The following is a 15,541-nucleotide window of genomic DNA, read 5'->3' as shown; positions in this document are numbered from 1 at the left end:
AATAGATATTTTAGAACTAGGCTGGCTATATTAGTATCATACAAAGAAGCTTTCAGGAAAAAGGACAATTATTAGAGATAAACTGGTTTATTACCTAATAACACTGGTGAATTAATAGCAGTGGATTTTCCACACATACAAAACAATCCTAAATATGAATGCTTCGAATGATAGAGCTTCAAAATAGATGAAACAAGAATTGATAGAGATTTTTTAAAATAACCTGTGGTGATAAGCAAACTGAAAATTGGGAAGAATACAGTCTTGTACAATATGATTTGAGCAATTTGAACTAGTTGATATTTATAGGACATCCAACCCCCCCAGCAGAATACGTACTCTTTGTGAGTGCACATAGAAAATGCACACATTCAGGAGCCGGGGATTTAGCTTAGCAGTTCGGTGGCCTGCCTTTCAAGCGCAAGGACAGGAGTTCAATCCCTGGTACCAAAAAAAAAAAAGAAAGAAAGCGCACACATTCACAAAGATAGAGCATATTCTGAGTTCTTACTAAATTTAAAAGAATCAAAAAAGTTTATTCTCTGCCCACTACAAGTTAAAGAATTTAATAACATATCTGAAAAATACCTTGGAAGAATTGTGTTTGAAACTCAACACTGTACCACCAAATGACAGTATCTACACAAAGGATCAGAGCACTGTTCTAGAGATAGAACCAAGGCCCATGGGGGCCGTGGTTAGGTTCCTCCTTAATGCAGCAGGCCTGAGGGGCACGGCAGCCTTCTTGAGACCCCTGTTGGTCCATGCTGGACACAGTGGATGCAGAAATGACAAGATGAGGCCACTGCCCCTGTGGGGTGACAGGCAGTTAAGCACACACAACGGGAAGATGAAGTCTGCTAGTGACAGGAGAGAAATAAACTCACAGCCCGCTAGATGTCAGATGTGCTGAGTTCGTGTCCCCTGAAATGGAAGAATGAATTCCAAGAAAGAATGTCAGTTAAGAGTAGGAAGGCTTATTAAAAGATAGCTCCTTTGAATAAATCTTAAAGGTAACTTCCCTGACAAAGAACTGCCACTGGGTTGAAATTCACCTGCCTTGCTATCATGTTTTGGGTATGAGTAATGTGAGCTGTGAAAATGCAGTGTAACCAACTGAGCTGTAAAACCCTATAAAAGAAGGAGTCATAACCCAATGGGAGAGTCAATCAGGGCACCACCATTAGGTGTCATAAATCCCCATCGATGGAGTAAACTTTTTTATTTTACTTCCAAAAAAAAAAAGGAGATAGCTCCTGAGAGACAGGAGGAGTCCTGAGTGGGTGGCCACCGAGGTCTCTAGTCAGAGGTAATTTATACAGCAAAGTCACAATGTGGGTACAATGTGGGTCAAACTCTTGTCAACAATAAGATTACAAGTATAGCTGCTTAATTAATAGTGACCAAATAGGGAAGGGAGGCAGGTAGCAAGGGTATGTTGCTGACACCATTAACCTTGGCTTATCTCTGACTTCTAAAACAGAAACATTTTTGGGAAGGGATTGGTCCAGATGCTCTGGTCACCCACCCACCTGAGCATCCGATGCCTGTCTGGCCTTAGTGGTCCAAGTGGTACTAATTACAATATAACCTCAAGTTACTGTTTATCTTTTAGGGAAGCATATAGGCCTAGCCACTGCATCTTTATCTTGGGCCTAACCTTTTTCACAGGCACCCACAGCCACAATTCTGATGCCTTTATTTTTTCTGCTGACTTCCTTGAGAGCCCAGTCCTTCTCTGGCTGTATATTAATTTCTGTCTAACCTATAAAACTAGCTGCCTATAAAACTAGGAGCATTACAATGTACTTATGGATCAAAGGGTCAAGAGGCTGGAGTACAACTCAGCATTTTCTTTTCTTTTTTTTTGGTACCAGGGATCAAATTTAGGACCTTGCACTTACAAGGCAGGCACCAGAACCACTGAGCTAAATCCCCAGCCCTTGATGCATTTTCTTATCAGAGCAGAGTTCAAGGGCTCATTTCATGGCACAATAGCTCACTGGTCTCCATCGTGTCTGGATTTGACCAAAGTGTACATTCTTCCTCAAGTGGGAAAACTGATAACACCAGCAACAAAGGAATAAAAACAGCAGCTGACACTCTTACAGGCATGTAGGCAGCAACCACTGAACTGAGTACTCTCTGAGGATTGTCCCACAGCCACGCTGGGAGGTAGAGATGGAGGGTTGTCTCGTGGAGTCTTCCCTGACCAGGCTGGCAGGTGTAGATGGTGCACTGTCTCATGGAACCTTTGTAGTCCTGCTGGGAAGCACATGTACTGCAGTTTTTCTCATTTTACACTAAAATTGAACCTCCAGAGGTTTTTGGTTTTGCCCCAAAGCATGTTGCTAGCATGAGGCCTTAAACTCAGCCCTGGAGGCCCCAGCGCTAATCATTAGCTGCTCTGTTGCTCTGAGCCCAGGGAGGAAGACCTCTTGGTTATCACACTCCTGAGGACAGGATCTGTGGAAATGAATGCTTATACATTATATTTTTCACAATGAATCCTTGAGCTAGGAAAGTATGTTAAGGAAGTGGAAGGAATTTGGAGAAGAGTATTTCTTAGACAGAATCTTCTCCTTAAATAACTAATAAGAGCAATGATAGTTTAGTTTTCTCTGATCAAAAGTCGTTTTCCCATGAAGTTAAGTTGTGTGAAGTGCATTTTGTGACTGTGCAGGTTCCTGGGTCTGCAGCATTTGCCTTCTGGAAGTGTACCTCTGTGTTTGTGCTCTAGCAGACCAGCCTGCCGCTTTCTCCTTCTGGGGCAGCTGTGGGTGGGGACTCAGTCTCTTGGAGACACTCAGTAAGGAGGACATGGAATTGCTGCTCCCCGGTCTAAGAAATGCTCACAGTTAACAGTTTAACCCCCTTGTCATTTGGAGAGGAGAAATTGAGAGGTCAGTTGGCTTTAGCCAATCCTCAGTAGATTAAGCAACCTTCACCTTGAATGTTTGTGCTTTATAGATGTCACTTTGTAAGGACTTTGGCCCTTGAAGCCTTCTTTATTTACCCAGGTCTTTATTCTCTTCTCAAGCTTTCCACAGGTCGAGTATAACACATACCCCAGAACCCCTACGCCTAAAGTGGGTGCCAAGTGCAGTGGATAAGGGAACATATCAAAGAGGCCACCAAAAGCAGGCATGGTGACACGTATCTGTGATCTTAGCAGTGTGGGAGGCTGAGGCAGGAGGATGGCAATTTAGTGAAACTCTGTGTTAAAGTAAAAAAAGGACATGAATGTAGCTCAGTGTAAAGGCCCTGGATTTAATCCCCAGTACCATCGCCCATCACACCACACACACACACACACAGAGCCATCAAGGCCTCCTACCACAGAGCGGAATGACTTATCACCCAGCTTTGGCCCAGCCTACCTGGGACAAGGGTGCGACTTCTATGAAGCTTGGCAGTGTAGACAGTGCCCAGCCCACCACCCACTTCTTGGGTCACCTGTTGTGAGGCTGCTGTTGTGATCTCTTGCTTCTCTCAGCCCATGTAGCTGGCCACAGAGAATGCCTCTGTGAAAAGGTCTGGGGGAACCAGGGGCCCTTCACTCATTTGCATTACTGACAAGGGAGAAGCTGAGAAAGAAGATGCAGAATACTAGGAAAGGCTGGGGAAGAAAGGGAGACCGAAAAAGGAAAGAAATAGCTGGTGAAAGATCTTGGCTGCCTGCCTGACCCAGTGATGGGTGACTGCTATTTTGGGTCACCTTATCACACACTGGCACTGCCCGGTACAGCTGCAGGGCTTACTGTGGGGTGTGCACATGACCATAGGAACACATACATGTGGAAAGGCATGCACACATGAACAGTACAGCCTGCTCTTGATATAAGGAGAGCTCCACCTCCTTGTGTTGTTGACAAGATTGCATTTCCCATGAGGAAATGGGAAGAATGAGTGTGCATTGCTTCATTCCTCCTGAGATGTTGACCTGGGGCCTGGACCCTTCTTTGCTGCTGTTTAAAGCATTTCTTGTGACTCAGATGGAGAACCTAAGTATCTGGCATGAGGAGTTCACAGAACCATATCTTGTGCTAGGTGTCAGGTGCTGGAGCTGCCTCAGCCTTCAGCAGCCACCACTCTGCCCCCGGTGTAAAAGCAGGGATAGGGATGGGGCTGTAGCTCAATGCTCAAGAGAAGCACTTTCTACCATGTGCAAGGCTACTTTAGGCCCTGGGCATAAAATAAATCTGGGGATGGACATTTCTCTCCCTGTACTCGTAACCTTGACAGAATTGCTCAGAATATGTTCTTGACTAAGGTAGTAAGTTCAGAGGATGTGATTGGTCAAAGCATGAAGAAATAATCAAAGGAGAACAGAAAAACATTTGCTTTTTAAGGAAAAACAGCAGAGGATATGCGGATGCTATAAAACTCCCATGGAGAGATAAGATGAGAAATACAGACTGCATTAAACACGTAGCCATCAAGTACCATCCATGTGCCAGGCACTTACTGGGTCCTCTGGACAAGGAATAAAACATAAAACGATATTGTAAACAGTGCCACTCTCCACAGAGAGGAGGTTGTTCTTGCCCTTGGTAAGTGATTAGAGGACAACAATGTGTCTTGTGCCTCTGAACACATCAGGAGTTGGGAAGTGTGTGCTGGTCTCAAAGGACAGGATTCTATTACAGAATTCTTACCTATTGTGTGTGTTTTCAGTTCCTTTCAGAAAGGGTACCCTGGGAGGAAGTTAGCTTTAAGATGCACATTGACTTTAGACAGGCAGTTGTGTTTCATTCTGTGGTTCAGACTAGAGATACATAATCCCTTTGATGCATCTTCAGAAAGAAAACAAAGCCCCTTAATGAAAAGCAATGCTCTAGCCAGAGAGGCCCCCAGACTGCCTGTCCCCTGCCCTGCCACTGTGACCCAAAGTACAGTGTTCCCTGTATGGGAGAACCAAAGGGGGAGGTTGGAGGGGTGGGGCTGGCTTGCATAACCTCCTGCCTTTACCCACAGAGAAGGGTCTGCCTGCAGCAGCAACAGGTCCTGAAGACCATGGGCAGCCCACGCCACCCTGGATCACCATGGCACGGCAAAAGCGGCGTGGGGGCCCAGACCAGCTGTCAAGCCAGGAAGACAAGCCTGGAACTCGGACCCTGAAGTCAGAAACAGGAAAGCAAGCCAAGACACCAGAGAGACCCCAGGTGCTACGAGCAGACACTTGACGTTCCTGAGGGGCAGGAGGGGCAGTGGACCAGGCCAGGAATGGGGCTGGGGTCCTCAAGATGACCACATATCGTGGCTGCTGGTGTGTGGCTGAGCTCAGTGAAGCAAACACAGTTTTGTGCCAGATGATAGGCTCCATGGTAGAGCCACCTGCCTGCCCTTTGCTAGGCTTGTTAGGGATGCAGAGAAGCACGGAATAGCTTAGTGGAGACAGCTCTCTACTCCTTGCCTCCTAGGCAACACAGCTCAACATCTGGAAAAATGGAATGAGGTTAAAATAACTTCTTGATCAGACGCATAGCAGCAGTGCTGGCACCTCTCCCTCAGCTCACTATGCAGTGATCAGTGAGCCCCACTTGCACCTCTGGTGCTGGCCACCTGCTGGGGCTGTGTGGCAGTAAGCTGGAGTTCCTTTTTACCCTCTGCATTGTAAATAGCTTCCACCAACACAGACAACTAGAAGCAAGCCAATCTACAGTTTTTCGATCCCCTTAGTAGCCACAGTAATAAGGTGCCAAGTCCAGAAGAGTGTTTCAGCCCTGTCAGAAAAGCCCAAGCCTACACTTGCTTCTCTCTTTTTAACTACAGCTCAGTCACATCCAGATCTGAAGACTCATGTGCAGGCTGGGGAATTTGTAAATGAAGTGTTAATCCATTCAGAGCATATGTTATCAGGCCAAGTGTCATAAAAGTAATGAAACCATTTCCAAACCCAGTTCATTTTGACTGTCATGTGGAATCCCTGTCATCCAGCATCTGGGACTAAGGCCTAAGTTGGGGGACAGGGAAACCACAATGCACATATGGACTGGGGTCAGGCTGCATACTGGTCAGAGCTTCAGCATTCTGCTGCTGGATGTCAGTGAGGGGATATGCCAGAGCTCACTCAGAAAGTGCCACCAGCACAGGTCATCTTGGGAGAGGTCCCTTGTGACTCATGCACCTGGGTTGTGTTTATCTTTCTCCAAGTCTGTGAGGCTGACAATATGTGTCTTTCTTGTGTCCTCACAGGAGCCTGTGAGGCAGACTGACTTTGTCCGCAGCAAGTCTTTCCTGATGACCCCTGCTAAGCCCACGGTGACCCAGAAGCAGGGGGCCAAGCTGAGCCTCAAGGAGGGGCTGCAAAGGGGAATCTCCCTGTCACATCAGAACTTGGGTATGAGATCGGCCTGTGTTACCAAGCACTGTGGACTCATGGTCCTGGATGGTTCCTGCAGTCTTGGTTTGTTTATTTGTTTGTTTGTTTGTTTGTTTTTTTTTTTTTGAGATAGGGTCTCACTATGTAGTCCAGGCTGGCCTTGAACTTCTTATGTAGACCAGGCTGGTCTCAAACTTGTGGCAGTTCTCCTGCCTGAAGCCTCCCAAGTGCTGGGAGTAATGGGCACCCCCAGACCTGGCTGTTTTTTGTGTTGTTGTTTGGAGTTTTTGTTGTTGTTTGTTTTGCTGAATTACTTGCCCCATGGAGTTTTTCCTGCAGTGTTTATTGAGATGTAATTCACACACCATAAAACCTGTCTGAGTAAGTGTGTATTCAGTGAGGATGTAGTTCCAATGAGTGTCTTATCTACAGAGTGTGCCACCCTTGGCCAACCTAAGTGTAGAACATTTCCTTCACACTCAAAAGAGACCTCGGCCGGGATTTAGCTCAGTGATTCCGCAGCCTGCCTCTCAAGCATAAGGTCCTGAGTTCGATCCCCGGTACCAAAAAACAAACAAAACAAAAACAAAAAAACAACATCTCAAAAGAAACCTCACACCCCCTTGATAACAATCTCTATTCCCATCCCTAGCTCTAGGCAACCACTAGTCTACTTTCTGTCTTTATAGATTTGCATTTTTGGAACATTTCTTATAAATGAAATCATAACATATCTGCTCTCTAATGTCTAGCTTCTTTAGCTGAGCATAATGTTTCTGAGGTTCATCTCTTGTTGCATGTATCAGCATTTTTTTTAATGTGCTTGTGATCGAGCCCAGGGTCTCAGACATGCTAAGCACATGCTCTGCTACATCCCCAGCCCTTTCTTGTTTTGTGTTGTTGTTGTTGTTGTTGTTGCTGTTGGGGATTGAAATCAGGGACTCAGGCCTCTACACATGTACTCTTCTAATGAGCTATACCCCAACCCTTACATTTCTTGAATTTTATTTATTTTTCATTGGGGTAAAAGGCACACAACAAGGAATTTACCTTTTTATCCATTTTAAGTGGATGTTTGAGTAGTATTAATTTCATTCACTTGTTGCATAACCTACCCCCGACATTCCTGCAGTTCCTCCCTATTTCTTACTCTATGAACTGCCAAAACTGTTTAAGCTGCTCTTACACCTCTTATCGCATAAATTATATATTCTCTGCCTAAGTGTTCGTGACACATTTACATACTAATGAAGTTTCTGTTGGGGAACACAGGTAAGACCTTGACACATATTTAGAGAAGTGCAAGGGGCTTTCGTGAACATCCACACTCCTGTCTGGTGTTTCTTCTTGTCCCCCCTGCAGCAGCTCAGGCTGCGGCGATGACAGAGAAGGAGTTGCATCAGCTGAAGAGAGCCAGTTATGCCAGTGCAGATCAGCCCTCCTGGATGGAACTCGCCAGAAAGAAATCTCAAGCTTGGAGTGACATGCCCCAAATCATAAAATAAATTGGCAGCCCACCAACGAAGAATGTCCACTCCCTTGACAGGCCGCTTAGTTTAAAACTGCCAATAAATCACTGCAAACAGACTGTGCAACTTAAGATTGATTTTTGTCACCAAGTTATGACAAGCTCCAGAAAGGCAAAGGAACCAAGCAAAACAAAGAGAAAAAACAGCCATAATCCTGGACCAGCGGGGCCCCAAACAAAAACCACAATGAAAAAAAATCCAGGAATGAATTCCTGTACCCAGGGGCATGAATGAGAGTCTTTTAGAATTCCCTGGGTAAAGAGGCTGCAGACAAGGCAGAAAACAAATGAAATGTGGATTTATAAATCAGACACCCTGAAAGCCCAACACTGAAGCCATCCCAGGAGCGCTCATGTTTGCGCTTCCTGTGTGTCTAGCCACTGTCTTGCCTGTCTTCTCCTTTCGTGTTTACTACTAGGCATGACATTTATGGTGAAACAGGGATGTGTTTCTAAGAGCAGCTACATGACAGTCTGATTTCCTGAAGATAGCCACTGTAAGGAGAAGAGGAAGGAACATAGCAGGGTTTGTCAATCCATAGACTTTCCAAGATTAATTTTTAAACTTTTCCACTTGGCATCTGTGTCCTTAACCATTTGCACAATGCATTGCCTGTTTAATAAAAGGTTTCAAACATGCTTTGGTTGTGCATGCAAATGTTATTTCTGCTCACAGAGAGCATCCTGCAACACGAGGTTAAAGGTGGAATCTGGAGTTTCCCTTCATATGGACCCCATTTAAACTCCCAATTGATTTGGCTGGGGAATTTCAATTTTTTGAGCCTCTCTCCCTCCAATTTTTTGATGTTCCGTTGTGGAAGGCAGAAGATAAAAGGTTTTTTTATGTATATGATACAGCATAGTAAAAATATAAAATTTCTTAAAAGATGTCATTCTTTAGCACCTGATTCACCTAAATTGCACATTTTTATTGAAAACCAGATTATGGGTCATTGTCTATAAGGAACCACAAATGTAGAATGTAGAGAAGCCAAGCACAGAATCTCAGAATTGTGTCTGGGTTATATACTCTCTCTTTACTTTTTGAAGACAGTTTCAGTTTGTTCCTTTGAATGAGCCAGTCCACGGGAATTTGTATAACTGGAGTCAGGATCATACAATGTCATTATATACTGTAATTTGATTTCATATATCATTAGGACTACCACTTTTGTGTTTCATCTTCATCAAAATGATTTTTCTGATTTTTAGTACTATACAACTTTATAGAGTTTACCCTTATTGAAAAAGTCCTGGGACAGTTTTTTTCCCCAACCAAATTGATTGTGTTAGCTACATTCTCTTAGAGGAGCTCCCAGGCGAATTGAGGGTATCATTTATAGAAGCAGGAGCAGAGAGTAAAACCCACAGAAAGGAGTTTATCTTCAGTTTTTCCATTAAGCATCTAAATGGAAATACCAAGATCAAGTTGTAAAATTGGGCACCAGCACTATTTAGATGGGATAAGAATTCAGGGTGTGGAAGAGGAAGAGAAGACTGCCAAGATCCATCCTAGTTATTAAAACTAGGGGCCAAGAGACAGGATCTGTGGGAAGGGAAGCAAGAAAAGAAGCAGACAAGAGCAAGGTAAGAAAAAAAAATGTTGAAAGGAAAAAAGGAATAATGAGCTGTCTAGGATGGGATCAGCTCAGATGAGAACAGGAGTGGCCATTGGCATTGGACACCCAGAAGTTTCAGTTGACCTTGACAAAAGTGGTATCACAAGGAAGAGATACATCCTAGGGTATAGAGCCCTTTCTGGCTTCTTCGTACCATAGCACCACCCACCCCCAGCAGGACAGATTTCCCTTGATTATCTCAAGCATGTCAAGACTGCCTTTGATTCACATTCATTTATGGCTCCTCAGATTTAAGGGAGCTCTTTGGAACAAAAGGAATCATCTCACTGAGGAGAGTTGTGATGAATAAAATTAACTCCATCTCCTTCAAGCCTATTCTTTAATTAGTGGTTCATTCACATGACTCAGACCCCCTAGTACCAACTCAGCAGCCATGTGAATGCAATTTCTTGGGATTGGCTTCTCCAGCCCCAGCTGAGTCATCAGAAGATGGCAGCCCAGCTGATGCATTGACTGCAGCCTCCTGAGAGATCCTAGGCCACACTGCCCAGCTGGGTTGATCCCAAATCCTGGCCCACCAAATCTGTGAAGTAACATTTATTATTACTTTAAGCCAGGAAAGTTTTGAGGTAATGTTACACAGCAATAGATAACTAATGCAACAGGTTTTCATATTCTTTTTCTGGATCTAAAAGCAAAAAGTCCCTGCTTGTTTTAAAGTTAGTATTTTAGTTGAGGCTTAAAACATACCCTAAGAACAGTACTGAAAGAATTTTTTCAACACCTCCCAAATGTAGTCTGTAACAGCAGTCTGTCTTGAGCTGGGAAACAGGAATGTCTAGGACATATGTCAAAGTCCTGCAGTTCTCTAGTATGTATGTTAGTCAGATTTTCAATGCTGTGACAAATACCTGAGAAAAATAACAAAGGAGGAAAGATTTATTTTGCTCACAGTTTCAGAGGTTTCAGTGCAAGGTTGGCTGGCTCCATTGCTTTATGCCTATGTCAAGGCAGAAAAATCATGGTGGAAGAGCATGGTGGAAGAAACCTGCTCACCTTATGGCACCCAAGAAGCACAGAGAGAGCCCCAGGGACTCACCTCGCTCAATTAGGGCCCAATTCCCAGTAAGCCCATGGAACCATGAATTCATCAGTGGATGAGTCCATTGATGAGATTAGAGTGCTTGAAATACAATCACTTCCCAAAAGTCCATTGGTTGGAAACCAAGCCTTCGATACAGTGAGCCTTCTGAGGATTTCTTTATATTTAAGCCATAGCACTTCACAAGTGGTGGCGTTGTTTGGAGAAGCAGATGCTCAGCCAGGGAGTGCGATTCCCACTCCTTCCCCTTTAGCGTACATACACACTACCTACGTGAGTTCTGGCTAGTGGAACGTGGGCAGAAGTGATGTGCACCCCACATACAAGGCCCTGACTTTCTAGAGAAGGTTCAAAGCAGGACAGCCAGGATGCCAAATGAGGAAGTCTTCCATGAGGAAGCAGAAAAGGGAGGGAGATGTTTGGCTCAGAGACGTGGAAGGGAAGCAGGAGAGGTATCTTCAAAAGATGTTTGAAAGAGGAAGAACTGATTTATTCTATGTCACTCCACAGAGAACAAACCAGAACTATAAATGAAAGTTCAAAAGAAGGACAAAGGAACAAGTGTTTAAACTCTCAGAGTTGTCCAGTGTGGGACAGGATGCTGAGTCAGGAGTGAGCCTCTCACACCCGAGGTGAGCGGGCTGAGGGAGGATGGTTGTCACTTTAGGATGCTGGATGGGCTTTTGCCCTTGCAAGATGTTTGGCCTGAAAGGCTCCCCAGCCTGGAGCTATCTGTATCTAGGACTCTACAACGTGCAGCATCCTATGGCAGGAACATTTCACATACTGCTCTGCAAAGTCTGGATTACTAAGAAGCAGTCATCCAGACATTCATCTAATAGGTTTTTGTGCAGCATGTCATTGTCCAGTGTGTTTTGAAAGCTTGTTATGACCACACAGAATCCACAAGTTACAAGATGAGGCCTCCAGCTTCCTCTCTACCAATGTACTTGATGGGGAGACAGTACAACCCACCCCTGGGGCTAAGAGTTGATTCTGCTTATCTCCCATGTGGAGGGACATATTTATTCTGGAAATAATCTCTAGTGTGCAGGCATTTTAGGCTCAAGTAGCAGAAATAATATAGGCTGGATGTATGTATTTTGGGCACGGGTTCGGGCAATGGTTGACATTTGCTTTTTATGTGTTGTCTATCTTCTTTCATGCTTCTCCATTGGGAAATTATCCTTATTAGCATGGAAATAAAGGGGAGATGTATTTGTGATGCTCAGAAGTTTATAATAAGCAGGCCGATTGTTGGGATGTGCTTTAGGAGCTTGCTTATTAACCTCCCCAGAGAGCACCCTGCAGTATTTGGAGGGAGGCCAGAGACCTTGCAACCTGCGTGGTCCTCCTTGCTAAGAACCTAGTTTGACAGTTGCTATCACAGTTGCAGAAAAACAGAAGTTTCACTTTTAGCCCACTAGCTAAAGAAAAACAAGTTGTTCCTGAAAGATTCCCCCACAGGGATGAGAATTCTGGTATCAAATTTAGGAAAATGCAAAATTTCTATTGAGACAAAGAAAACTAAAAGCAGACCACTGGGGAGTCCTTTAGATAAACCCAAACTTTCAGAAGCAGAAGCTTTTACATTTAGTTTCTCGATCTTTCTTCCTGAGGAGCAGACAGAGGGAAATTATCAGATTGTGTTCATTCTGATGCACCCCAAACACCTGATTTACCACCTCATTTGTGAAGGTCAAGTGCTTCCCAGGTCAGCTGCCCAGGCTCCCATTGTGATCAGAGCAGGAGGCAGAGGTTGGACTCCCGCAGGGACACTGAGTTATGGCATTATTGAGCCCTTGGGAGCCCCAACCTCAAGTTATCTGTCTTCTCAGAGCACTGCCCACCAGCAGTGTTTAAATACTCCAAGCAAAGGAGGAGTTCACACAGGAGATGGGGCTGAGCACTAAATTCAACGTGGCCAAGTAGGGGGCTGGCTTTCCTGGAAGCAACTAAAGCTAGACATGTCCTGGGTCATCCAGGGCCCTGAAGAGTGGGTTCTAGTAACATGGCCTGTACAGAGCGCATCTAGTGGATACCTTAACACTGGCCATACAGGTGGACAGAGCTCTCTTCTCTTTATGATCTCTCCCCATATGGTGCTGAGCTTTCAAGCTGTCAGGCTGAATTGTGTCCCCCCAAATTCATATGTTGAAGTCCTACCTCCAAGTACCTCAGTATGCAACTGGATTTGGAGACAGAGCCATGAAAGGGGTAATTAATGCAAAATGGAATTGCTAAGATAGGTCCTAATCCAGGACACCCAGTGTCCTGAGACACTCAGGGAGAAGATGGCCATCTGCCTACTCAGAAGAAACCAACATTACTAATGTTTTTATTTCTAACTTCTAGCTTCCAGAAGTAAGAGAAAGTAAATTCCTGTTGCATTAGTCACCCAGTCTGGGGTACTTTGCCATGGCAAGCTGAGCAGATCATACAAAAATCTAGTGTGGTTGACATTGAGGGCTGGGATTATCTCTGTGGGTCTAGGCCGGTGGGGGTGCCTTTTGGGCCTCATCAGCTCTGAGCCTTTCTGTTGAGCCACAAACAAGCCAACTTGCGTGTGTGAGCAAAAGCTTTGATATTTCTGGAATACAGTCATTTATTAAGAGATAATCCCTGTTTTATTTAAATTTCCTTCCCCCAATTTCCAACAACTTCAGTTTCTATATCACTCACTAGTTTTCAGGCCACTGCCTTGGCTTAGACTTCAAAAGGATTCATTTTGAAACACCCCCAGCCCTGGCAGTGCCATCTGCTATTCTGCCTCGCTGTCAGCAGTGAGCATAAGTGATGCACCTGCTGCAAAGTAGGCACTCAATGCCTGCTGAATGGATGAATAAGCAAGGTATTTAGCTATGGTTCCATGTGGGGTCAGTTCATAAGAAAACACCATTTCAGTCACACACACACACACACACACACACCCTACTCTCATTCATTCCCTGCTTGTCAGAGGGCAGACCAAAGGATCTCAATGGAAGTGGAGGGGCTGGGAGGATGGAAGGGAAGAGGTAGGGAGTTTTGTTGAACTATGAGGACTGTTATTCTGATGCAAGTCAGACCAGAATTACCTGATATGTGGAATACAGCCTGTACACTGGTGTTTCATGGCATGTGTTCTTGGTGCATGTTCCATGTGCACCTGGAAGGGCTGTTGTTGGGTGGAATGGTCTGTTAAAGTCAATTAGACAAGATGGTTGGACAGGGTTGTTGGGTACTTTGTGCTTCATTGATTTTTTTTTCTGCCTCCTTGTTCTGTTGTCCATGGAAGAGGAGTGTTGAACTCTCCAATTATAATTGTAGATTTATCCCTTTCTCCCTTCAACTCTGTCATTTACACATTGTGTATTTTGAAGTCTCTGTTAGGTAGAGTCACATAGGGTTGTCTTGTCTTCTGAGGAGCTGACCTCTATATCACAAGGCAATCTCTGTCCTTGATAATCATCCTTGTTCTGAAGTTTACTTTAAAATTAAGATAGCTACTCTGGCTTTTCTTTGGATTTGGTACCTGTTAGACATCCTTAATCTGAAATCCAAAGTACTTCAAAATCTGAAACTTTTTGAGTGGAAAATCCACACCTGATCTCCAGTGGTCAAATGTACACAAACTCTTTAATATACAGAATTATCAAAATATATTGTATAAAATTACTTTCAGGCTATGTGTGTAAGAATATATGGAACATAGGTGGATTTAATGTTTGGACTTAAGTCCCATCCCCAAGATATATCATTGTGTATATGCAAATATTACAAAATCTGAAAAAGAAAAAAAAAAAAGAATCCAATATCCAAACACTTCTACCCCAAGCATTTCAGATAAGGAATACTCCGACATTTGTATTCATCCTTTTAACCTAATGTATGTCTTTATATTTAAAGTGCGTTTATCATAAACATCTTTTAAAGCATCTTTTTTATGCAATCTCAATCATTTAATTACATGTTTAGAAATTCTCATTTTAAATGATTATTAATGCAGTTGGGTTAAATTTTACCAGTTTACTAGCTCTTTTCAATTTGTTCTTTTTGTGTTTTGTACTTCTTGTCTCTTTTACAGTCTTCTGTGGGTTTAAGTAACAAGGTCTTACTATTTGAGGTCAGGCTGACCTCACATGGACTCAAGTGATCCTCCTGCCTCTGCCTCCTGAGTAGCTTGGATTACAGGCATGCATATGGATATTCTAAATAAGTAGAGAAATAAAGAACTTGGGAATGTAGCCTTTTTTTTTATTCAGAATTTAAAAAATATTAACCCACTGTCTTGTCTTCCTGGTTGCATTTCTGACAAAAGTCTCTTCTACAGTAATTCTTATCATTGTTCCTGTGTAAATAATGTATACTTTCTCTTAATGCCTTCATTATTTTCACTTTGTCATTAATTTGTAGAGATTTGTATGTAATACATCTAGGTGTAAGGACAAATTTTATTTATTGCCCTTTGCCGTGCACGGTCTCCTAATTAATTTGGCTCGATCCGCTAAAAGAACGTCCACCAGCCTTAAATAAGTACAAAAGGGAAAGTTTATTGAAGGATATGCGCATAGAGAAAACAAAAGTAAGAATGGAGAGGTCAAAGAAAGAGGAGAGTCCTCTAACAGCAAGAGGGACTCTATCCGGGAAATTACCCTTAGGCTCTCTGGCAACAACACCGGAATGTTGGAGGAATTAGGTGCATCGCTCGCAACACAGCACGGGTCTCTTCAGCAATCCCTTCGGCTACAGGTCTCAATCCCGGGCGTAAGACAGCAGCAGCAGCCTGGGCTAGGTGGGCTGTTTTTATAGCTCTCTAGACAAAGGTAGTAAAACTACCTGAACTTTTGGCGCGAAAAAGGTGAATGTGCTTGCAGTCACGTCCCAACCAGGCCCTGGCCAGGGGTCCGGGAGGGGCGGAATGCATCACATTCCTTATCTTGATGTTAAGAACATCTGGTCTTTTTAACAAAGTCCTTCCTGCTTTTTTCCAGGGAACTGGCCAGGTATCCAGGGAAAGAAGAGGT

At 43.9% G+C, this 15,541-nt stretch overlaps 1 protein-coding gene across 3 annotated transcripts in view; it reads left to right on the top strand.

The window, feature by feature from the left end:
* Cracdl (CRACD like) overlaps window positions 1-7,892 on the top strand; it is a 56,050-nt gene extending 48,158 nt beyond the window's left edge. For 2 of the 3 annotated variants that reach the window (XM_010643222.2, XM_010643223.2), the window contains 3 exons: window positions 4,978-5,165; window positions 6,199-6,409; window positions 7,688-7,892. In XM_010643222.2, the coding sequence (XP_010641524.1) occupies window positions 4,978-5,165; window positions 6,199-6,409; window positions 7,688-7,830 (542 nt within the window). In that variant the 3' untranslated portion in view covers window positions 7,831-7,892. The remainder of the gene's footprint in view (window positions 1-4,977; window positions 5,166-6,198; window positions 6,410-7,687) is intronic. The other variant, XM_033761715.1, reaches the window with a different exon arrangement.
* Window positions 7,893-15,541: the final 7,649 nt, after the last annotated feature.

The sequence above is a fragment of the Fukomys damarensis genome, unplaced genomic scaffold, assembly GCF_012274545.1.
Source record: "Fukomys damarensis isolate Sample0158 unplaced genomic scaffold, DMR_v1.0_HiC HiC_scaffold_9, whole genome shotgun sequence".
Classification (NCBI taxonomy): domain Eukaryota; kingdom Metazoa; phylum Chordata; class Mammalia; order Rodentia; family Bathyergidae; genus Fukomys; species Fukomys damarensis.
The sequence above is the reverse complement of the archived record's forward strand: the minus strand, read 5'-3'. Positions and strand labels throughout refer to the sequence as shown.